A 25,748-nucleotide genomic window follows, 5' to 3' on the forward strand; every position below is an offset into this window, starting at 1 on the left:
AGCCCTCGAGTGCGCTGTTTCAGGCGCTCGAGGGCTCTGATCATGGGTCGGCTGCAAACTCTGGAGCTAGTATAGCGTTAACAGCCTCTAGCGCCAGAGTTTGCTTTTGATCATGAGGACCTAGGTGTGTGAGTAGAGGGCAAGGCCAGGAGAGCTCAGAAATCTAAGACAGCATATCTATATACCAGTGGTTCTCCAGTCTGCCACAGTTTGAAAATTTGCAAGCAAATCTCATGCATTTCTATTGCAGCTAAGCTGAAAAGCATCTGTGAACTACCACTCTATACTCTGTGTAACTTAGTCACTAATGGCTCCTTTTACTAAATTTTAGCACATGCTAGTGTCCATTAGCATGCTTTAAGTGCCATGTGGACCATAGATATAAGACAGGACACACATTTAGTGCATACTAATTCTGTTAGTGTGCACTAAGCTTATAAGGACCCTTAACTGATTGCCTCATATTTACTACTTTTCCTTCAATGTTCAGTATTGCTTTACGTTTAATAATCTTGTAGGCAGACTGTACTGAAATGGCCCAGGTTTCTTATCAGAGGGGTAGATATGCTATTTACCACCAATATGGGCAATTAAGTGTGTCTTATGCCCTATTCCCTGAAGACAGACTCATTCTGCAGGCTGAAGAGGACTGGGCAGACTCAGAGCAGCAAAAGCGTCTAACCTTCAGGCTAGCTCACTTTTACTTTTTGGACAGGATGAAATTGTCAACATTTCCCATTCAAACCAAAGCAATCCTAAGCCTGCTCTTTTTAGCCAAGGCTTCTGTTACTTTGAGTTCTTCCCTGTGTTTCAGAAAAAGCAAGCATCATGAGGACACCAATATTGCTACAAACCACCAGAGAATTCCGTTACCTTCTCTTGGAGCAGGTATCTTGGAGAGTGTTCTGCGCTTCTCTGCCTGTAAGACAGAACAATGGATGGTGTATGAAGACAGGTACCAGCAACCTCTGCTTACAAGTGATCTGATTCCAAAGTTTCCACATTTGAACCAGCAAGAGATACAAACAAAACCAAAGGCAATTTCAAGCAGAAGCTTGGATTTTCAGCTTTCCAACCATCAATGGCCACAACTTACTGCTGAATGGATGCCTGCAGGACTTCACATTTCTAGCATGCTTCTGTTAACTTACCTGGCATTTTAGTTTCTCCAATGGCTTTCACTGATCATTGCTATGAGATTCCAGAACAGCAGTTTATTCAAATTTCATGCTTAGTATTGGACCATTGGACAGTTATGAGAGCAGAAAAGGCAAGCCCTTGTTACTCAGATGTGCCAAACCGGGCCTCCGCCCGAGCACCCACAGTCAAGCAGTAATGCCTGGAGAAGGTATGAGCCGACGCCCAAGTTGCCGCCTTACAAATCTCTTCCAAGGAGACGGACCCGGCCTCTGCCATCAAGGCCGCCTGTGCTCTAGTGGAGTGAGCCTTCAGCTGGATAGGTGGCACCTTCCCCGCGGCCACATAAGCCGCTGCAATGGTTTCCTTGACCCATCGTGCCACTGTAGGCTTGGATGCCTGCAGACCCTTACGAGGACCTGCGAACAGCACAAACAGATGATCCGACTTCCGGAAATCATTGGTCACTTCCAAGTATCTGATGACTCGTCTCACATCTAGATATTTGAGAGCAGAGTACTCCTCTGGGTAGTCCTCCCTACGAAAGGAGGGTAGGCAGAGCTGCTGATTCACATGGAAACGAGAAACAATCTTGGGCAGGAAGGAAGGCACCGTGCGAATAGACACTCCTGCCTCAGTGAACTACAGGAAGGGTTCCCGACATGATAGCGCCTGGAGCTCGGAAACTCGTCTGGCTGAAGTGATAGCCACCAAAAAGACTGCTTTCAACGTCAGGTCTTTCAGAGATGCCCTCAACAAGGGTTCAAAAGGCGGCTTCTGCAAGGCTCTTAGCACCAGATTGAGATTCCACGCAGGCACCACCGAGCGCAGAGGAGGGCGTAGGTGATTAACTCCCTTGAGAAAGCGCACCACATCTGGCTGCGAGGCCAGGGAAGCAACCTTCAGGCGACCCCTGAAGCAAGCCAGAGCCTCAACCTGGACTTTAAGGGAACTGAGCGACAAGCCTTTCTCCAGACCTTCTTGCAGGAATGCCAACACTGAAGAAATTGGAGCAGTGAAGGGAGAAAGAGAGCCTGCCTCACACCACGATGCAAAGGTAAGCCAAACCCTGGCGTAAGCAGTAGAAGTAGAAGGTTGTCTATTAGATTGTAAGCTCTTTGAGCAGGGACTGTTTCTTCTATGTTTGTGCAGCACTGCGTACGCCTTGTAGCGCTATAGAAATGCTAAATAGTAGTAGTAGTAGCTTCCTCACTCTCAGCATAGTGGCGATGACCTTGTCTGAGAAGCCCTTCTTCCTCAGACGCTGCTGCTCAATAGCCAGGCCGTAAGACCAAAGGGGGAGGGATCCTCAATCACCACGGGACCCTGATGCAATAGGCCCTGCTCCGCTGGCAGCCGCAGACGGCCGTCCACTGAGAGCCTGATCAAGTCCGCAAACCAGGGACGTCTGGGCCAGTCCGGACCTACCAGGATTATCCAGCCCAGATGCTTTGCCACCCGGTCTAGCACCCTGCCCAACATGGGCCAAGGCGGGAACACAGAGAAGCTCCTGAGTCAGCCACTGTTGGAGAAGAGCATCTACTCCCAGAGATCGAGGGTCACGTTCTCTGCTGAAAAAGCGCGGCACTTGGCAATTGGCCGATGACGGCCTCAGATCTAGGCTCGGCTGGCCCCAGCGCTTCGTGATGTCCAAGAACTCCCAGAGATCGAGGGTCCCGTCCTCTGCTGAAAAAGCACGGCACTTGGTAATTGGCCGATGACGCCATCAGAGGAATAGGGGAGGAGGAGGGCAAATGAGTAGCGGCTAGGAGCCAAAGGCAGCAGTGAAAAAGTGAGCCTTCAGCATAGAATTAAAAACAGGTAGAGATGGAGCTAGATGTATAGGCTCGGGAAGACTGTTCCAGGCATAAGGTGCAGCAAGATAAAAGGAACGAAGTCTGGAGTTAGCGGTGGAGGAGAAGGGAGACGACAAGAGAGACTTGCTCAGAGAGCGGAGTTCACAGGGAGGAATGTAGGGAGAGAGGAGAGGTAATGAGGGGTCATAGAGTGGATGCATTTAAAGGTCAGTAAGAAAAGTTTGAACTGTATACGGAAGCGGACGGGGAGCCAGTGAAGAGACTTGAGAAATGGGCTAGTGTGGGCATAGCGATTCTGGCGGAAAATAAGTTGAGCTGCAGAATTCTGGACAGATTGGAGAGGAGAAAGATGATTGAGCGGAAGACCAGTGAGAAGTAAATTGCAATAGTCCAAGCGAGATGTTACATTCATGATCACATTCTAAATTCTGTCAATTATTTTGCTCTCAATATCTCACCATTGTTTTGGCCTTTTGCTTTTACCTGATAATGTGCTAAATACTTATATATATATATATATATATATATATATATATATATATATATATATATATATAAACACATTCTGCACATGAAAACTATTGTGAAAATATCTAAGAATTAAGATATTTCACAACCCTATATCTTCTAATGGTTTAACTTCACATATTTTGAACATTTAATTCCTAAACTAATAATTGATAAAAGGCACATTTTCACCCCTGCATTAAAAATCTGAACATTAACAGTTATTAAAAATAAGGCATTAGTTGGCTCAGTTCTGGTTTCTGAACCTTAAGATAACATACATAGTTTTCACCTACGTGAGAGTTTATTTACAATAGAACATGTTTTGCGGTTATTGTAAACTGTTATCAGTAATGGTGGTATATCAAGTAAAACATCTTTCAACAGAGGACCAGGCATTTGGGGGAGGAAAAAAAGGTACATTGGCTGTACCTTCCAGCTGAAGGCCAGGCAACAGCAACAAAGCTTTATTTCAGAGTCAACTTACCGACATAGTCACATTTCCTTGGGGTGGTAAATTTTCCTTCACATGGGGAGCAGCACAGACAGCCACAAAAAGCTCCGGATTTATTGCCATTACGTCATCAAAGTTAATCTGCCAAAATAGTTGAAAAGCAAGAATTTAGAAAGGCCAAAGTTTTCCTTCTCAAATATATAATACCCTCATCCATCTGCCAAACAGAACTATGATATTTAAAGAAGCCTCAGCTGTCACAGAACCTAACACCCACCTGGGGTTAACCCTGCGGCCAACTAGAGGGTCTCTCCCCAGCACTGCTCAGACCTGCCTGCACCCTGGCATATCTTCCTCCCACCAACTGGGTCCTGCTGGCCTCTGGGTGAGTGTCCCATTCAAATTATTCTCTGTGGCCTCCGAGTGCAAGCAGGATGTGTGCGGGTGCCCAAGCCCTTTGTAAGTGCCAGCTGTTTAAAATGTTTTACCTCCTGCTCCGCCGGCAACAGTGAAGTCCAGCATGCACGGACACTGCTTCAGACTGCCTTCGCTTCTGTTTCAGCTGTTCCTCTGGTCCCACCCGCAAACAGGAAATGAGGGCGGGACCAGAGGAACAGCTGAAACAGAAGCGAAAGCGAAGGCAGTCTGAAGTGGCATCCATGTGTGCTGCACTTCACTGTTGCCGGCAGAGCAGGAGGTAAAACGTTTTAAACAGCTGGCACTTATGAAGGCTGGGGCACCCGCACACGTCCTGCTTGCACTCGGAGGCCACAGAGAGAGAGAGAGGGAGGGAGCCACAGGGTTGTGGAACTCGGACGGCACGGGATGACCGGGGGGGGGGGGGGGGGGGGGGGAGGGGTCCTGAGACGACAGAGGGGGGAGGGGTGCCTGGAACTCGGAGGAGAGGGAGGAAGGTAGGTAGGGGGGGGGGGTGTGGATCTCAGAGGGAGGGAGGCAGGTAGGGGGGGGCATGGAACTCGGAGGGAGGCAGGTAGGGAGGGGGCCCTGGAACCTTGCTAGCACCCGTTTCCTTTCTGTTGGAAACAGGCCTCTTACTAGTTATTAATACAATTCATAGGCTTGAAAACCCCCTATTTGGCCACATCAGCTATTAATCCTACTAAATCCCCACAGTAAATACCTACGGAGCAAAACAAGTCTGTCTGCAGCCTTGTGTTGCCCAAGAAAGACTGGAAAACCTAGAAAGCTAGAAATGAAGGGTGTACTGCCTCATTCTCTGTTGATAAAGGATCATGCAGCACAAAAAAAAAAAAGTCCAGTCAGGCACATGGGAAAGAAAGAATAAGAGCCACACCTGCCAGCATAACTAACACAGGAGAGGCAACATATGTCATGATACAGTTTACCATGCTCACCTCTTTCCCTTTGGTTCCATCACTATCCACCCATTCCACTGACACCGTGGACTTGTCCTCGTTCACAGACATGACCCGGGCACTGTGGATTAAACCTGAAAAGGAATGACAGATTAGTGAGGGCAAGAGAAGAAAACGACAGCCAAGTTACCTGCTTGTCCTACAATTCCCAAAGCAATGAAAAGGCAAACATCAAAGCAAACTTCCACAAACATTTCAAGAAGTCAAATGTCCACTCAGGAAAGGAGACAGAGAAAGCACATCTCCCAGCTATAATCTGTAGTTGTCTCCTGAATTCAGCTTCTCCTTACCCCCCCCCAGCATGACCAGAGCTCTCCCCATGCTCAGCCAAAACGCCCAGTTCTTTAAGCTCTCAACATTCAATTTTGATATGCCTAAGTGATATACAACAATAATCAAAAAAAGAAATGGGGGTGGGGGGGGCTGAAGAACATTGGTAAAGGGTGAGAGGGAGGAGTGCTACTGCGCAAATAGGGACCAAGCTCAAATAGGGAGGATTACAATAGAGGTGCAGAAAAACCGAGTAAAGAGGTCAAACTTCAGTCATACCTGTTCATGTCTTTTCCTTTAGTCCTGCTGCACCTTCCTATTGGTTTTACTCCCTTACTACGAGACGGAGAAAGAAAAACAGTTTTCTCCACAGACATCACTCTATGAGAAAACTCTAGTAGGCCTTCTGCTAAAGCAGGTGATCCCTTAAACCACTACAGCTATAAAACTCCATCTCGCCCCCTTCCCCAAACGCTTCCATTACTTTTCCAATAAGCAAAGTGAGGCTTACTGGCCTGTAGTTTCCAGCTTCTTTTCTGTCACCACTTTTGTGAAGAGGGGCCACATCCACTCTTCTCCGATCCCACGGAACCTCCCCCCGTCTCCAAGGATTTATTAAATAAATCCTTAAGAGAACCTGCCAGAACCTCTGAGCTCTCTCAATATCCTGTGATGGATCCCATCTGGTCCCATGGCTTTGTCCACCTTTAGATTTTCAAGTTGTTCATAAACACTCCTCTGTGAACGGTGCTATATCTGCTCCATTCTCATATGTACTTTTTCCAATCAATCGTGGTCCTTCTCCAGGATTTTTTTTTTTCGAGAAAACAGAAGCATTTTTTGTATTTATTAGATTTGTATCCCACATTTTCCCACCTACTTGTAGGCTCAATGTGGCTTACATAGTTCCAGAGAGGCGATTACCGACTCCGGTGAGAACAAATACATAGTGATGTTGTGATAAGATAGAGTTCATGTGGCACAGCCACATTAGGGAATCGTCTAACGGGAGAATTGGGTTTTGTCCATTTGTCCATCACATTTCTTCACTCAACATGTAATTAAACTCTGGAATTCGTTGCCAGAGAATGTGGTAAAGGCGGTTAGCTTAGTGGAGTTTAAAAAAGGTTTGGACGACTTCCTAAAGGAAAAGTCCATAGACCGTTATTAAATGGACTTGGGGAAAATCCACTATTTCTGGGATAAGCAGTATAAAATGTTTTGTACTTTTTTGGGATCTTGCCAGGTATTTATGATCTGGATTGGCCACTGTTGGAAATGGGATGCTGGGCTTGAAGGACCTTTGGTCTTTCCCAGTATGGCAATACTTATGTATATGTACTTAAGGTTTGTAGTCATATTTATAGCTTCTTTCAGCCTGGACCACTGCCTTTCCACTTCTTGTGTGTCCTCCCAGTCCGTCAGCTCTTTCTTCAAGCATTACCCCATTTTACTAAAGTCAACGTTTGAAATCCAGGACTGAGTTTTAAGTGGCTGCCCTCCACTTCAGTTATATCAAACCAAACTGTTTGATGGTCACTGCTGCCCAAATGGGCACCCACTCGGACATTTGACACTTTCCCCCATTTGTGAGCACAAGATCCAGCGTTGCTCCCTCCCTCGTGGGTTCAGTCACCATTTGTCTGAGCAGAGCACTTTGAAAAGCACCCACAATCTCTCTACTTCTTTCTGATTCTGCAGATGAACTTTCCAATCCGCATCCAGCAGGTTGAAATCTCTCAACAGCACCTCTCTTCTTTACCCAGCTTTTGAATATCTGTAACCAAGATCTTTAGCTAGTTCCTCAGATTGTCTCGGAGGTCTGTAGACAACACCCATGTTGACAGCTGAAAGGCGTTCGTCTCCTGCAGATACCAAATCAGGATTCTGCTGACATCTAGTTTGTGAAGCCTATTGGCTCGAGTCTGAGCTTCAATCCACAAAAGAGGGAAAGCAAACCACCTGGTTGACGTGGGAAAAGATCACCTTAGGTAGGGAGGAGAAACTGAACTGTGCAAGTCCTCCAAAAAAAAAAAAAAGTCACGTCATGACAGGACCTGAAGTTCCAACACTCACCTGGCTGAAGCAACCACCACCAAAAAGACAGTCAAGATAAAATCCTTGAGGGAGGCCAACTTCAGGAGACTCAAAGTGAGTTCACAAGAGAACATTCAACACTAAATTCAAATCTCAGAAGGGACGACAGTCAAAATGGATGCCTACAAGTGGGCAAATCCCCTTTACAAAGTGTGATGAGCCCATAAGCTAGTAACAGAACCCCCAGAAACTTAACACCTGTAACATGGTAGGGCCACCAGCTGGACTGACAGAATTCAGTGCCACCCACTAGTTGAATCCCTGCAACAAGTTGAGTACCTCTAGGATCTGAGCTTTCCATGAGGAGAGGGAGTGCTGATGCCTATGCCCAACCCTCTAGACCTGGACTTAAAAGGAAGTTGACTTGCAGGCTTTGAGCAGGATGGCAATAACTGAGGAAGAGAACCCCTATGCATCAGTTGGCCCTTGAGAAGTGGCACACAGCCAGAGTGGAGCCAGAACCTCCTTTTCCACTGGACCCTGAGCAACCCTCAGCACCAATCTGAAGCCACCAACAGGACTAGAAAGACAATGTGTTATCTTGCAAAGGCCCTGGATGATCAGGGGTCATGGCAGAAAGACAAAGCTCCTCCCTGGGCCACTGCTGGACCAGAGCATGATGTGCATTGATGTTGCCACCTCCTGGCAACTAATCCACCTTGGCATTTCCATTGGCAGCCATGAGTTCAAATACAGGACTCCTCCATCAGTCCAGTCCCAACTCCTCTATTGAATTTGGGAGAAGTCCGTCTGAACTTGGTCTTTGCTGGCTATATGGACTACCAACGCTAGGCAGTTTGGCTCCACTCAACAGCAAAGGGCTACTGCCTAACTCCTGGTGCCTCCCCACTTGTTGATATAGGTCTTTGAACTTGCTGTCCCCCAAAGCAGGAGTATGAATACCCAAGTCAAGCAAACTGTCTGGGTCTCCAGAAGGTTGATGGCATGGAAGACTGGGAGGGGGGGGAGGAAGACCAATACCCATGTGCCATTATGCCTAAGCAGTAAGCCCCCTCCAACTGAAGGGACTTGCATCAGTGCTCATTACCACCCCCTGCCTACAAAAAAAAGATGGATTGTACAATCCCACCAGACCAGGCTGTGCCATGCCTTGAGAGAGAGGCAGATGGCATTGAAATCCTGAGACTGGTGCCCACCTGGAGAGGATACATATAGGCTTCAGCCCAAGGTACCACTTTCCAGGGTTGCTGCCATTCAACACAAAAGCTGGAGATTGGAAGCCCTGCAGGATCATCCAACTGCACAGGCTATGCTTCTGGGCCTGCAACCTGTCTATGCACTCCTCTGCGAGACCACTCCTTGGGCTGTACTGAAGCAAACCCTAGGTATTCCAAACTCAAAGGGAGACAGGTGAATCTTTGATTCACCACCAGTCCAAGCACTCCGAAGCAGGACGACCCAGATGTCTTGAGTCCATTGCAGAATCAACCTGGACTTGAATGTCCTAGTGATGCAAATAAGTGCAAACAAACAAAAAGGAAAGAATGGAGGGAGACCAACGTTTATTAAAAAAGCACAGATAACTTGACAGTCCTGTGTTTCGGCACACAGTTGCACCTGCCTCAGTTCAGTCCAGCGAGCAACAAAAATATTCAGTTTAAAGCAAAGTTGCCAAGTTACACTATCAATGTACTACAGCAAAACAACTCAAAATGAAGTGTAAACCAGCAGCTTACAATACACTGCTGTAAGCCAGAACATAGAAACACAGGTGGCACTTGTGGTCCAACTTGGACTATGGAGATCGGCCTCCAAAGATTCTGAGGGGTCAGGAATTTGTCTAACTAGACAAAGGCAGTCACTGAGCAAAGCATTTCCATCCAAAAGCGCCGAACCTTTAGGTCGGATAGGCCAAAAGAGCCTCTTTTTTTTGGGACCATGAAATAGAATACTGACCTTGCATCCATCCATTCTGTTGGCAAGACTGGTTCCATTGTTCCCAAATCAAGACTAATAGAAGGTTGTATGCGACTATCACATCACACCATTTTTGTAAAAACTTCATTGGCTACCAGTACAATACAGGGTTAAGTGTTAAAAAAAACCTGTCTGATCAAGACCCTTAAAGGAAATGGCCCAGAGTACTTGAACAGGATCTCCCAGTACACAAACCAAACCTGTGAGCTGTTGCATCCATATTGCAATTCTTTATTGTTGGTAGCATTTTTATTTAATTTCACTTATATTTTCAATCATGTTGGCTTGTGCAGCATACTGATGTACATAGAGGAAGTATAATAACACAATAGTCATTTGTTATAAACTGTAATCAGTGTGTCATTTGGAGGGCATGGTTATAGGGACACCCTGTATTTATGAAGAGATTTTTTTCTCCTGGTAAAGGGCCACTAAAACCGACATGTTGGTGCTCTCCCCAGTCAGAGTTTCTATTTACTTATTTATGACATTTATATCCCACATTTAACATGAATTAGATTGAAACCTGGGAGCATTTAACATTTTTTTTCCTGTGCCTATATCAAAAGAGAAAGATGGTTTGTGGGAACTTGCTCCTTTTGTTTTGTGGAATGCAGTGGTATATTATAAAAATGCACTTAATATTGTTTATTACTATTATTTGCAACTGGTTGATATACAGCAGATGTTAACCAGTCAACTTCATGCTTTGTAATATAATTTAATAGCATTTTCTCAGTTATTACCCAAATATGAATAAAATTCTGTTAATTATATGACTGCCTCTGATGGTAGACAGGATAAACCCAAACCTGGTCCTGGAGTTACTGAGGCAATCAGGTTTGTCAGGATATTGACAATGAATATTCATGAGAGAGATCTGCATACAGTGGAGGCAGTACATGCCAATCTCTCTCATGGATATTCATTGTGGATATCCTAAACACCTGACTGCCTGGGGTGCCTCCAGGACCAGGTTTAGGAACCACTGGGCTAACATTCATACAACAGTAGCCACCATCCACAATTTAATTGTCACATGTTCTTGGTTTAGGTTTCCTTCACAGCCCTTTCTTCGAAACTATTGGATTTCTGCTGTTAGACAAAGATTTTGTCCCTTCATATACTGCAGTTTTGTGCTCAAAGCACTTCAGGGAAGACGACTTCGATAGAAGAAGCTTTTTAGTTCGTTTGCATGAAGGTGCTTTGCTAAGAATATCTGGTGCTTTTCCATCTTATCTTCGAACAGTCCAAAAGACCCGAAAACTTCCAAAGTTACGATCTAATACACCATCCAAACCAAATCCTGATAAATACATTAGCCACTTCCTCAACTGGCCACTTCAGAGACGGTTCTGTTAAATAATCCAGATACACCACGAAAGCAAGCACTAAAATGGAAACTTGCACAAACTTTCTTCAGCACGTAAAAACATTAAATTACTGCTACAGGCCAAATGTCACAGAAGAAAGAACCTCACTTCAGTGCAGTCATACCTGACCTTAAGCAGCATGATAAGCTCTCCAATGGCAGTCTGAAAATACTCAAAAACTGGTGGCTGCACTGCCAAAATACAAAAATTGAAGGCAGCACAGTATTAGGTGCCAATTTTATGCAAAGTTAATAAATAAATAAATCTGCTGGCTGCCTGCTATGTGAATATTCCATCACAGTTTCATTATTGCTAACATTACATATTTAGGGCATATGCCTTAAACACAGATTATTTACTAATATTCCGCCAGTGTCGTTATGCTCGTATTAGCCCTCTCCTCAAGTCACTTCATTGGTTCCCTATCAGTTTCCGCATTCAGTTCAAACTCCTCTTACCGACTTACAAATGCATTCACTCTGCAGCTCCTCAATACCTCTCCACTCTTCATCTCTCCCTACACTCCTCCCCGGGAACTCTGCTCACTGGGCAAATCTCTCTTATCTGCACCCTTCTCCTCCACCGCTAACTCCAGCCTCCTCCGTTCCTTCTATCTTGCTGCACCGTATGCCTGGAATAAACTTCCTGAGCCAGTACGCCAAGCCTCATCTCTGGCCATCTTCAAATCTAGGCTAAAAACCCACCTCTTCGATGTTGCTTTTAACTCCTAAACCTAAACCTTCAACTGTCCCCTATCCCTGATATGTCCTGTCTGTCCTAACCCTTATCCCTTACTTGTCCTGTCTGTCTGTCATAATTAGATTGTAAGCTCTATTGAGCAGGGACTGTCTCTCCATGTTCAAGTGTGAAGCGCTGCGTACGTCCGGTAGCGCTATAGAAATAAGTAGTAGTAGTAATTATTTAAATTTGTTTATGTAGACCTTACATGCACATGGTATGGCTTGTTAAACCTGAAGGCAAAACCTCAGTGTGTTAAACAATTTGGTATAAACTGCGTTATGACTACTTGTTTTGAAATGCTTTGGGTCCTACTGATCTGTGCATCTGTGGTGTTATTTTGGCAGGTGGAAAGTCAGGTGGGCTTATAGGGAGAGATGAGAATACAGGACTAGCTAATTGCCCTACCAGATTATAAATAAGGGAATAAGTTATATATACAAAGTTGTCTGATCTGCAAAACCAGACACCTTTATACTGAACAAGGGGAAGGGTTCTTCGGGTATTGTTCTCTGTAAAAGATTTTTATTGTGCCATGGAGGATGGTTTACCCAGTGGTGTAGCAAGGGGGGGGCGGGAGGGACAGTCCGCCCCAGGTGTCAGCTCGGGGGGGGGGGGATGCTACCTGCCAGCTCCCCCCCCAACCCAGTGCCTACCCTCCTCAGCTGCCTCCAACCAGCTGAGCACCCTACCTTTAAAGAAATTTCGGAAGCCGTGGAGAGGCGAGGCGCAGCGCCTCGCGCCTGCAAGTAAAAGAAGCGAGGATCGTCATCGGGCCTTCCCTCACGCTGTCTGTCCCGCCCTTGCGGAAATAGGAAGTTGCGTCAGCGGACGGCGGGACAGACAGCGTGAGGGAAGGCCCGATGATGATCCTCGCTTCTTTTACTTGCAGGCGCGAGGCGCTACGCCTCGCCTCTCCACGGCTTCCGAAACTTCTTTAAAGGTAGGGTGCTCAGCTCGTTGGAGGGAGCTGATGAGGGTAGGCACTGGGTCGGGGGGGGGGGTGTTGATGCACTGAGGGGGGGGTGTCATCGTGCTGCACATGGGGGGGGGGGGTGCAACGGCGAACCGCCCCGGGTGGCAGACCTCCTTGCTACGCCACTGGGTTTACCATTTTTTACTTATTCTGTATGAAGCTCATCAACCAACATACTGTGCTTTTAATAAAGATGATTAAAACAAAAAATAAGTTTTGGATGTTGATGAATTCTATTATTCTGTCTCACTATATTTTTGGTTTTGGCACTGCATAAGTCATCACAAGAACAAAATATAAGAAAACTAATGGACTGCATTAGGGGCTTACAGCCCATTTCGTTATGTTTAAACAAAAGAACTGCATGAAACAAAATAGTTTTATTTTGACTTATAAAACCACTTGCACCTGAAACATGTTTAAAAACAGAATAATCCATTTGTGTTATCTAAAAGATAAACTTCTACAAAACAGATGAAGATGCAATTCCATGTGCCCCATTATGAAAGGAGAGTTTAATTTTATTTCCATTTAATTTCAATATATTCCATCTTTTTAACACCAGGCTTCCCAAGGCAGATTACAACAGTCAAACTTTACCTACTTGAGCATACAATTATGGAACATAGTAACATAGTAGATGACGGCAGAAAAAGACCTGCATGGTCCATCCAGTCTGCCCAACAAGATAAACTCATATGTGCTACTTTTTGTGTATACCTTACCTTGATTTGTACCTGTCCTTTTCAGAGCACAGACCGTATAAGTCTGCCCAGCACTTTCCCCGCCTCCCAACCACCAGCCCCTCCTCCCACCACCGGCTCTGCCACCCAATCTCGGCTAAGCTCCTGAGGATCCAATCCTTCTGAACAGGATTCCTTTATGTTTATCCCACGCATGTTTGAATTCCGTTACCGTTTTCTTTTCCACCACCTCCCGCGGGAGGGCATTCCAAGCATCCACCACTCTCTCCATGAAAAAATACTTCCTGACATTTTTTTTGAGTCTGCTCCCCTTCAATCTCATTTCATGCCCTCTAATTCTACCGCATTCCCATCTCCGGAAAAGGTTTGTTTGCGGATTAATACCTTTCAAATATTTGAACGTCTGTATCATATCACCCGTTTCTCCTTTCCTCCAGGGTATACATGTTCAGGTCAACAAGTCTCTCCTCATACGTCTTGCAATGCAAATCCCATACCATTCTCGTAGCTTTTCTTTGCACCGCTTCCATTTTTTTTTTACATCATTCACAAGATATGGCCTCCAAACTGAACACAATACTCCAGGTGGGGCCTCACCAACGTCTTATACAGGGGTATTAAAACCTCTTCTTCTGCTGGTCACACCTCTCTCTATACAGCCTAGCAATCTTCTAGCTACGGCCACCGCCTTGTCACACTGTTTCGTCGCCTTCAGGTCCTCAGATACTATCACCCCAAGATCCCTCTCCCCGTCTGTACCTACCAGACTCTCCCCACCTAACACATACGTCTCCCTTGGATTTCTACTCCCTAAGTGCCTCATTTTGCATTTCTTCACACTGAATTTTAATTGCCAAATGTTAGACCATTCTTCTAGCTTCTGCAAATCTTTTTTGATTTTTCCACTCCCCGCTCTACCGCGCAACTTAAAAACGATCTACGAACTAACGAACTTTTGCAAACTACTGAAGACCCATCTCTTTAACAAGACATACCACAAAGACCAACCAATGTACAGTGGTGGAAATAAGTATTTGATCCCTTGCTGATTTTGTAAGTTTGCCCACTGACAAAGACATGAGCAGCCCATAATTGAAGGGTAGGTTATTGGTAACAGTGAGAGATAGCACATCACAAATTAAATCCGGAAAATCACATTGTGGAAAGTATATGAATTTATTTGCATTCTGCAGAGGGAAATAAGTATTTGATCCCCCACCAACCAGTAAGAGATCTGGCCCCTACAGACCAGGTAGATGCTCCAAATCAACTCGTTACCTGCATGACAGACAGCTGTCGGCAATGGTCACCTGTATGAAAGACACCTGTCCACAGACTCAGTGAATCAGTCAGACTCTAACCTCTACAAAATGGCCAAGAGCAAGGAGCTGTCTAAGGATGTCAGGGACAAGATCATACACCTGCACAAGGCTGGAATGGGCTACAAAACCATCAGTAAGACGCTGGGCGAGAAGGAGACAACTGTTGGTGCCATAGTAAGAAAATGGAAGAAGTACAAAATGACTGTCAATCGACAAAGATCTGGGGCTCCACGCAAAATCTCACCTCGTGGGGTATCCTTGATCATGAGGAAGGTTAGAAATCAGCCTACAACTACAAGGGGGGAACTTGTCAATGATCTCAAGGCAGCTGGGACCACTGTCACCACGAAAACCATTGGTAACACATTACGACATAACGGATTGCAATCCTGCAGTGCCCGCAAGGTCCCCCTGCTCCGGAAGGCACATGTGACGGCCCGTCTGAAGTTTGCCAGTGAACACCTGGATGATGCCGAGAGTGATTGGGAGAAGGTGCTGTGGTCAGATGAGACAAAAATTGAGCTCTTTGGCATGAACTCAACTCGCCGTGTTTGGAGGAAGAGAAATGCTGCCTATGACCCAAAGAACACCGTCCCCACTGTCAAGCATGGAGGTGGAAATGTTATGTTTTGGGGGTGTTTCTCTGCTAAGGGCACAGGACTACTTCACCGCATCAATGGGAGAATGGATGGGGCCATGTACCGTACAATTCTGAGTGACAACCTCCTTCCCTCCGCCAGGGCCTTAAAAATGGGTCGTGGCACGACAATGACCCAAAACATACAGCCAAGGCAACAAAGGAGTGGCTCAGGAAGAAGCACATTAGGGTCATGGAGTGGCCTAGCCAGTCACCAGACCTTAATCCCATTGAAAACTTATGGAGGGAGCTGAAGCTGCGAGTTGCCAAGCGACAGCCCAGAACTCTTAATGATTTAGAGATGATCTGCAAAGAGGAGTGGACCAAAATTCCTCCTGACATGTGTGCAAACCTCATCATCAACTACAGAAGACGTCTGACCGCTGTGCTTGCCAACAAGGGTTTTGCCACCAAGTATTAGGTCTTGTTTGCCAGAGGGATTAAATACTTATTTCCCTCTGCAGAATGCAAATAAATTCATATACTTTCCACAATGTGATTTTCCGGATTTAATTTGTGATGTGCTATCTCTCACTGTTACCAATAACCTACCCTTCAATTATGGGCTGCTCATGTCTTTGTCAGTGGGCAAACTTACAAAATCAGCAAGGGATCAAATACTTATTTCCACCACTGTAAATATACACAACTCCTCCACATATATTCAGAACTATCTTACAGTATCTGCTTGTTACACTAATATACCTTCTGGCAACTTATCTACGATAACAATTGGATGACAGACCTAAACTCAAACCACTTCCTTACAGATTGGGACCACAGATGCAATCTTATTCTAGACGAAATTGCTCCTTTACACTCCAAAATCCTAAACTCACAGAAAAAAACCCTCACCGTGGTTCAACGAGGTACTAAAGAAAGTAAAGAAAGAAACTAGGAAACTAGAAAAGGCCTGGAGCAACTCAAAAGATGACATCACCCTTAATGCATGGAAATTATCACGAAAGAAATACAAGAATGACATCAAATGAGCCAAAAGAGCATATTACACAAAAATCACAACCACCGGAACAGACATAAAAAAACAATATACAATCATAAAAAATCTTCTCAACACGAACCCAGTAACAACTTCACCCTTAAACTATCCATCTGCCGACCAGATGGCCAAATACTTCAACGATAAAATCACTAATCTATGCAAAACGATTCCACATGATGACACCAACATCGACACTTTCCTAGACGAACTGGACCCTGACTCTGATATCCCAGCAGACCGATACTGGACACATTTCGCTCCCCTTAGCACCAAAGAAATCTCTTCAGCACTATCCAAACTCTCCAAGTCCCACTGCCACCTGGATCCATGTCCCAATTATCTGATGAAGAATGCCCCAGAACAATTCATAACAGAACTCACCACCCACCTAAACTTCCTACTTCAACAAGGTTCCTTCCCATCAGAACACGGCAATATTCTATTCACACCAATTCCAAAAAACCAGCGAATGACATCACCAACTACCGACCTGTGGCTTCCATCCCTCTCCTAACCAAACTGATGGAAAACAGAGAGACCTCCCAACTCAACGAATTCATACAAAAATTCTCTATACTACATGAATCACAATCAGGTTTTCGACCTGCGCACAGCACAGAAACAGTGCTACTCACCCTGGTATCCAAGTTCAAACATGAAATCTCAATCGGCAACAAAATACTTCTTCTGCAATTCGACCTGTCCAGCGCATTTGACATAGTAGACCATGACATCCTTACAAAATTACTGGACAAACTAGGGATCGGCGGAAACATCATTAAATGGATAAAAAGCTTTATCACCACCAGATCCTATCAGGTCAAATCAACCTTGTCAATATCGCCCACATGGTCCTCAAAATGCAGAGTCCCCCAAGGATCACCCCATCCCCGATCCTCTTCAACCTATCCAAATCAGGCCTAAATCCCTTCATCTACGCTGATGTCACAATATTCATCCCTTTCAAATCCACTCTTACAGAAATCTCAGAGAAAATATTCACTGCCATGAAAACTCTAGCATCCTGAGCCAACACTTTCAAGATGAAACTGAATAAAGAAAAAACTCAGTGCCTCATCCTTTCATCACAACACACTACTCAGCTCCCAACCACTCTGAACACCCCCGATGTTACAATCCCAATATCTGATAATCTAAAAATCCTAGGAGTAACATTAGACAAACATCTAACTTTAGAAACTCATGCAAAAGCCATGACAAAAAAGATGTTCAACATGATGTGGATACTGAAAAGAGTGAAGCCATACCTTCCACAGAAAACTTTCCGCAATCTAGTACAATCCACAGTACTCACCCATGCAGGCTACTGCAACAGCATCTTCATTGGATGCCAAGCCCAAATCATGAAAAAACTCCAAACAGCCCAAAACACAGCAGCTAGACTCATTTTTGGCAAATCAAGATTCGAAAGCGCAACACCACTTCGTGAAAAACTTCACTGGCTCCCAATCAAGGAACGAATACACTTCAAAGCCCATACAATGATCCACAAGATCCTCTATGGCGAATCCCCAAGTTACATGTCCAACCTGATCGATCTTCCAGCCAGAAACTGGACCAGTACTTCTAGAACATCTCAATCTTCATCTCCCTAACTGCAAAGGCCTTAAATACAAAACCTACTACGCATCCAACTTCTCTGTAATTGGCAGCCAACTCTGGAACGCCATACTTCAACACAACCGAAAAACCACTGAGCATCTACCCTTCCGAAAACTGCTGAAGACTTACTGCTTCAAACAAGCCTACGACCCGTCCTAACTCTCAAACACTACTCCACTCCACTATATCACCCACACTCCAATCCCTTCAACACATCTCTTACCACAGTCCCACTCAATGTAATTATCCCACTCTATGAAATTATGCCATCCCTGGGACACTTTGTTCCATACTTTGTATCATTTCTGTGATACATCGTACCATACTGAACCTAATCTAAGTAATTATGTCATCTCTTTGATACATTGTTTCCTTCCCTGTATTGTCTCTGTGATACTTTGTACCACACTTTGTAAGCAGCACTGAACCTGCTATTGAGCGGGAAAGAGCGGGGTATAAATGCCACAAATAATAAAATTTTTACCATTATCATGTTGCTCAAGATCCTTCTGTAACACTAAATGCCTATTTTCTAATGTATTTCCACCACTCATGATGTATTGTAAGCCACATTGAGCCTGCAAAGAGGTGGGAAAATGTGGGATACAAATGCAATAAATAAATAAATAAGATGAACCCATCAGGAAACAGGGCATCCTCACTGAAATCTGTATTGTATAGAAGCACAGTGAAGAAAAATGAGCACAAACTACAGAGTTTATAATTGTTGTTTCTAGCAGCTACAATAATTTTTAAGCTGTTTTAGTGATAGTCAATTGTTATTTCATGATATTTATATCTAGATATGGGAAGCTTTCAAATAAATTAAAAAGCTGTAAAAAAAAAAAACACAAAAGCTTTTGTCTTCCACCTTTTAAGGAACTGCCTAGCAGCATGAGCCCCATCTAGCCCATTATGGGGGCTGAAACCAGTAAGGTGGAACTTGCCACTGTTTTCGGTCACTGAAAACAATGGCAAACACTAAGAATAGCAAAAGTTTATTTAAAAACAGAAGATAGCCCATGCGTGGTCCATCTGTATAAAGTCTAAAACTTTTCCAGTTGGATAGGCAGTGCCTTAAATGGAGAATATGGGATTTTTTTTGTTTACATTTGAAAGCTTTCTATACCTAGATATTTATATCATGAAATAAAATTGAATACCACTAAAACAGCTTAAATTACTGTAGCTGGTAGAAACAGCAGTAAATAAACTATTTTATGCTAATTTCTTCTACAATAGAATGCCATGACCAAATCTCAGTGAGGATATGTTTCCTGATAGGTTCATGTTAACTGTTGTAATCTGCCTTGGAAAGATCAGAGAAGGGGTAAAGGAAAACTGGACGGGGGGGGGGGGGGGGGGGGGGGGAAGAGATGCTTAATCTGTGGTGGTAGGGAGGCACCAAAGCAAGTTGCTTCAGGGCACCATTATCCCAAGTCCAACACTGAATATCTGGCGTTTTATTTATTGCGATTTATTGACTACCTTTATGAAGAGATTCACACAAGGAAGTAAGTGTACATCTGACATTGAATATCCAGAAAATGCTGGTAGCAGCATGAAAAGAAAAAAGTGACACTACCAGCTGCAAAATATCTACCACCCAAAGTTACGAACAACTTTCCTTCGCTGCCAGGCATGCAAACCGTAGCAAACTTGTTTGAATTCTGTTAATGCTACTAGAGTAAAAGCTCAACACTCCAAATATTAGCAAGTGCTCTTGTAGCAGTGACCTCTGAAATACTGACTATCTGTCGACCAAAATCCAGTTGCACCCTTTATGTGTCTGGCTTACAGGCTTTTCTGATAAACTAACTGTTTTCTTCCTTAGCCAAATTCTGTTTGCCTTTTCCATGTGTACCTTTCCTCCTGGCAGAATTACCCATTCTGTCTGTCCCCTGTCTTAATCTAAAGGGAAATTCGTTCCCTATTGATTTAGTGTTCTATTCTATGACTTCTCTGTCTTCTTCCTAAAGCATGCCAATTCTACACTTCCTATAGTGAGGACTGAACAAGCAGGATCACTATAGACTGCACTAGTACTGGTGAATGAACAGCAAGAGGAAGGGCGGGGTTTAGGGGTGGGAGGGGGAGGAGGTTGGCATGGCAATGACAGCACAGAGCGGAGTGAGTGGGGGGGGGGGAGGGGCAGGTCAGAGATCTATGAGCAGCAGTGGAAAGGGGCGCTTCGGCTCTCACCGTTACTACGTTGAATCTTAATGGGGATCCCCCGCACCAGGCGGCACAACAGCTCTTTCCGCGTCATCCCATCCATAACGACAAAAGCCACAGGCAAACTCGTGGAACCGGGGCGCCGCTAACCGCCACACTTTTAAACAGCGCTCGTCGGCGCTACGTCAGCACGCTGCAACGTTGCACGTCAGACGCAGGCTGCCTGCTGGGCTACGCACGTACGCAGTGCACGCCGCGCCAGTGACTAATAAGGTAGGTGGCTGTGCTCGCGCCTCCTTCGGACCTGGTTGTGCTGCTGCTGCGCAGGTGCGTTTCAGGAGCCCCTACTGTAGTGCTCGGGTACATGATGATGCTTTTACAGTCCTTCTGAGGAGACTGATATGCTTTCGCTGTTGCAAATGGTTTTCACGTCGTGCATTAATCCTGTTGCTGCCTGGGGGCTTTCCACTTTCCAAAATGTTTGGGGGTGCTAAACCCAGTGGAAAGCAGTTCTTCCTGCACACAGTCAAGGCAGTTTGCTCAATATTGGGGGATGCTCAAGCACCCACAGAGTTGGCTCCAATGATTGGGGTGTGCAACTATTACTAATCATTTCTATTGCGCAACTAAACGTACCCAGCACTGTACACTTGAACATGAAGAGACAAAGCTTACAATCTAATTAGGACAAACAAGATAATTACTAAGGTGGGGATGGTAAAATATGGGTACTGAAAGAGTGAGTACAAGATGTACACACTACACAATGACACTAGGACAAAATTTGTTCCCACCCCATCTCCATGGGTTCTGTCTCTGGCCCCACCCCATGGGCTCTGTCCTCATCTGCAGAAGCCTCAAACAATTATGATTTTATATTTAAATCTTTTTATTAAAGTATAAAAAGGAACAATATGCTGTGCAACTATTGTGTATAAATTACAAATAGAAAACAATAATAACAATGAGCAACTGTAACAAACCCTACCACCACCACCCTTCCAACCCCAATAGCTGACTTCTACTATCCCAAGGACTCCTAAACCAACCCATTCTGTATGCCCTAGAGGAGAGAAATATGCCCTATGATTTTTTAATCTCTGGATGAATAAGAAGTCATCAACAGCTTCAGGATTCAGTCTAGCTCTTCTGTCTTCCACAGACCCTCCTGCAATAGAAGCTCTCATCTTAGAAGATGTGCTGGTAGCAGGATGTACAGGATCCCCCATTCAAATTTTGCTAGTTGTGGCCCAAAAAATAAAACTATTGTTATCTGCATCAATCAAACATAAATAAGTCCAGTTCATCAACAGGCTTCAAAGTAGAAAGTGACACGGGGATAAAGTTTGTCTCCTTCCTCAAGGTCTCTGTCCCCATCCCCACATCATTCTCTAGTACACAGCACTGTACACATAATATGCAGGTACTTTCTGTGTCCCTAGAAGGCTCACAATCTATGTTTTTGTACCTGGGGCATCACTCTGCACTTCTTGGCATTAAATTTTAACTTAATTACTTAATCTCTGGAAGAATCTATACTCAATACTAATGGAATCAATAACTCAAATTCAAAAACTCAGTCTTCTATTGAACATCAATCCACATATAAATCATATCCTCAACACAAAATAAAATTGTGATGAATAATAATAATGTGCTCAGTTCATACCCATTCCAACCATTAGATCCAAGGAAACATGTGGCAGTGTCACAGATGGAACCGTCATGGCACATTAGATGTTCCACCTCCCTGTGTTCTGTATGTACATACAAAGTTGCCTTCCAAGGCACCAGTTGATCACTTGTACTTATCTACAAACAGTTATACCAGCATTAACCCTCAATATGCTTCAATATATTACTCTCTATGTATTTGTTAAATTATACATTTGTTCCATAAACCCATCAATGTGGATAACAAAATATTGATCATACAAGTAAGTATAGTGCAGGCTATTATAGGATTGTAACTCTTTTAAACAGGTACCTCTGGGAAGTGTAATACCTAGTCTACTAATGTACACATACACTGCAATTCCTCCAAAAATATCCTACCTTAAACTGTATACACTCTCAACATGTGGATCTAAATATGCATATAATCAAGTACATATTAACCAGACCTCCCAAAGTTGGCATAAATATGAATTGTGTATTTATAAGAAATGAGGTTCACTTCCCTTGAGGATTCTCCCTTGTGCTTGTGCTCAGTGAATCTTCACAAGAAACCATTCATACTAAGAACCTCTGCAAGCCAACAATCCCCTTGGGGTTCACTTATGACCAGGCTGGGCTGGCCCTAGAGGGTCATGTCACGGCTCACAGTCAGAGCCATGGCTGCGTCGGTAGTCCACTTGCGGTCAGCCTCCATTGAAGAAATTTGCAAGGCTGCAACGTGGTCTTCAGTCCACACATTCACATCACATTACTGCCTTGAGTAGGATACCTGACGCGACAGTCGGTTTGGGCAGACTGTTGCAGAATCTGTTTGGAGTGTAGAATCCAACTCCACTCTCCTAGGCCCATTTTATTCTGTCACAGGCTACACTGTCATTCAGATTGTATTATATAGTTTCAGGTTAATGTGCCTTATGCCCTCGCTGTTGTGAGACCCAATTCACCAATGTTTGCTGTTTTCAGTAAGCTTGGATGCTAGGGATTTCCCCCATATGAGAATAGATAGTGAATTATTTAGGGTGAATTTATCCCTCCCAGTATGGTGGTCCACCCACCAATACCTAGGAAGAAATAAATCACCCAAGGCTGCATCAGTTAGGAAATTAATTAGATACTTTATTTCTTACCGAGTAGAAGTACAATTATGAGATCAGTGATATCTCACTGGGAGTATGAAACATTGCTATACAAAAGTACTGCTGTATCTAAGAATCCAAAGAATATATAAGCAATCAAATACTGTTATTTATTATTCTCCAAGTATATGTACAATTAATTGCTTATGGGAGTACAGTACCACAGCTACACATAGGTGTACTCTGGGTCTGAGTCTCTAATGTTTTATTTAAGGTCTTGTTTGCCCCCACCCCAAATTACCAGCCAAAGTCAATTTGCAGATATAAAAGACCCAAGGCTACTTATGAGAAAGCAATAGGATTTATTCCTTATAAGAAAGACAATTATTTTATTATTACTTGCCAATGCAGATACAATTGATTGGTTTCTCATGGGAGAGCAGCCCTGCTTGCACAAAGGTACTGGCTGTGACTCTCTCTATTGAAGTAGGAAGTACACTCATTTTTATATGCCCATTCAGGATACAGGTAATATGACAGTAATTACACCTTATTGGATGTATGCATATATAATGGTTAACACTGATTGGCTATGGTAATGAGTTGGTTAGTTCTTCTTGGAAATGCTAATAGCTATTATTTACTTAGAAATGCTAATAATATAATGGACTAACTCTTCTTAGAAAGCTAGGTCATTTTCCTGAGGAGTTATCTTGTTCTGTCAACTGCAGAACATCTGTGACCACCATGTTGCTAAACGATGTTACTCTGTTTTTCCACCTACGCCCGTTCCTCATTCTGCTGCATGAGAGTGTCACAACAGATCATGAGTTCTGCAGTCACACTGGAGTTCAGGTTAGAGTCATGGGCCTGTAAGGTTTTCGCTCATTTTAGATCCTGAACCAAAGTCAGGCCATGAATCAAAGCTCTTAGCTATGATGATAATATACAATAGGCCTGCTTGTTCTCGAAGAAAGCAAAGATACTTACCTGTAGCAGGTATTCTCAGAGGACAGCAGGCCTTATATTCTCACAATCCCTCCCACCTCCCCTTTTTCCTTTTTTGTTGGTGTACTCAACTGAGGTAACTGCGTTCGGGCGGTGGGCAGGAAATCACTCACTGATGAGTGGTGGGGCATGTCACTTGGTCTACAATGCTCTTCTTATGCTGGTTGTAAGACCTGAACTGGGCAACGCGGCCTGCGTTACCCACTTGTGAGAATAGATAGGTCTGCTTGTCCTCGGAGAACCTATGATATCAACCTTAAGTCAGATGTTTAATTTAGGTTATACAACTTTAAATTTGTTTTCAAACTGGTTACTGGAAGGGTTTGTTTTATTCATTACAATTGATTGCTGGAAGCATGTTATCCCACTATCATTGAATCAAGTTGTAATACTTTGTACAGTAAAATTTAAATGTTGTGATCCACTTTGAAGGTTTAGGTGGAATATAAAAACTAAAATTAAATTTTAAATATGATTCCATAGTAACATAGTAGATGACAGCAGAAAAAGACCTGCACGGTCCATCCAGTCTGCCCAACAAGATAAACTCACATGTGCTACTTTTTGTGTAAATCCTACTTTGATTTGTACCTGTCCTTTTCAGGGCACAGACCGTATAAGTCTGCCCAGCACTATCCCCGCCTCCCAACCACCAGCCCCCCCCTCCCACCACCGGTTCTGGCACAGACCGTATAAGTCTGCCCAGCACTATCCCTGCCTCCAAACCACCAGTCCCGCCTCCCACCACCGGCTCTAGCACAGACCATGACAACAGTGCCCCATTTCTAAGCACTGTAACAGTGCATCCTGGGAATACAGAGCCATGGCTAACCAGCCGTCACCATTTCCCTGCTCTGTCATTGTTAAATGATTATAAATGATGCATTGTAAAAGTATCAAAACACCTGAGAGAGTAATTTTTTTAAATACTTTGTAGTGGACAGTATTTCTCCTTTAACTGCAAAGAGCAAGAATAGGTAGGATTAGGACCTGCAGAAGTCCATGAAAATCCTTGATTCTCTGCTTAGAAACAGCACCTTGCATTGTCCCTGTTTATACCACAGCATCATGCTCCAGGGGAGAATAACCTTCATGGGAACAACCAGAGAACTGCCGGACACCACATTTAATTTTCTAGCCTCATTTCTTTAATTTCTGTGTTCATCAGAACAAAAGTAAGAGCTCCTGGAAGTGCAGCTTCTGATGGAAAGGGGAAAATGCCACACAGTACTGATTTTCCTATTTTCTGCTGCTGGACTCAAATACAGGCATCAGATTCCTGCTGCACATTTTTCTACTCGTTTTTCTCTCTGGCTTCTTTCACTGCAAGAAAACAAGATAAAAGCCGTAATGAGAATTTATACACCCTGTTATCCAGAATATTATCCCTACCGTTTTGGGGGGAAAAAAGTTGAAATACCACTGTGTTGGTTGAATGTTTTTTTGTTTCGAAAATGGGCCCTACTACTACTACTACTATTTAGCATTTCTATAGCGCTACAAGGCGTACGCAGCGCTGCAGAAACATAGAAGAAAGACAGTCCCTGCTCACAGAGCTTACAATCTAATAGACAAAAAAATAAAGTAATCAAATCAATTAATGTGTACATGAAGGAGGAGAGGAGGGTAGGTGGAGGCGAGTGGTTACAAGTGGTTACGAGTCAAAAGCAATGTTAAAGAGGTGGGCTTTCAGTCTAGATTTAAAGGTGGCCAAGGATGGGGCAAGACGTAGGGGCTCAGGAAGTTTATTCCAGGCGTAGGGTGCAGCGAGACAGAAGGCGCGAAGTCTGGAGTTGGCAGTAGTGGAGAAGGGAACAGA

General features: G+C 44.1%; 2 protein-coding genes across 9 annotated transcripts in view; both read right to left on the reverse strand.

Moving 5' to 3' along the window:
- Window positions 1-20,301, reverse strand: part of KIF2C (kinesin family member 2C) — a 121,944-nt gene extending 101,643 nt beyond the window's left edge. For all 4 annotated transcript variants that reach the window (XM_030207222.1, XM_030207220.1, XM_030207221.1 and 1 more), the window contains exons 1-4: window positions 20,196-20,301; window positions 5,292-5,386; window positions 3,949-4,056; window positions 874-919 (exon numbers count right to left, since the gene is read on the reverse strand). In XM_030207222.1, coding sequence (XP_030063082.1) covers window positions 874-919; window positions 3,949-4,056; window positions 5,292-5,386; window positions 20,196-20,271 — 325 coding nt within the window. In that variant the 5' untranslated portion in view covers window positions 20,272-20,301. The remainder of the gene's footprint in view (window positions 1-873; window positions 920-3,948; window positions 4,057-5,291; window positions 5,387-20,195) is intronic.
- A 4,771-nt stretch (window positions 20,302-25,072) lies between these two features.
- The window catches only part of ARMH1 (armadillo like helical domain containing 1), a 69,632-nt gene continuing 68,956 nt past the window's right edge, over window positions 25,073-25,748 (reverse strand). For 3 of the 5 annotated variants that reach the window (XM_030207257.1, XM_030207258.1, XM_030207259.1), the window contains exon 13: window positions 25,078-25,252. In XM_030207257.1, coding sequence (XP_030063117.1) covers window positions 25,224-25,252 — 29 coding nt within the window. In that variant the 3' untranslated portion in view covers window positions 25,078-25,223. Of the gene's footprint in view, window positions 25,253-25,748 lie in introns of all 5 variants that reach the window. The other 2 variants (XM_030207261.1, XM_030207260.1) reach the window with 2 other exon arrangements.

This window comes from Microcaecilia unicolor, chromosome 6, assembly GCF_901765095.1.
Source record: "Microcaecilia unicolor chromosome 6, aMicUni1.1, whole genome shotgun sequence".
Taxonomy (NCBI): domain Eukaryota; kingdom Metazoa; phylum Chordata; class Amphibia; order Gymnophiona; family Siphonopidae; genus Microcaecilia; species Microcaecilia unicolor.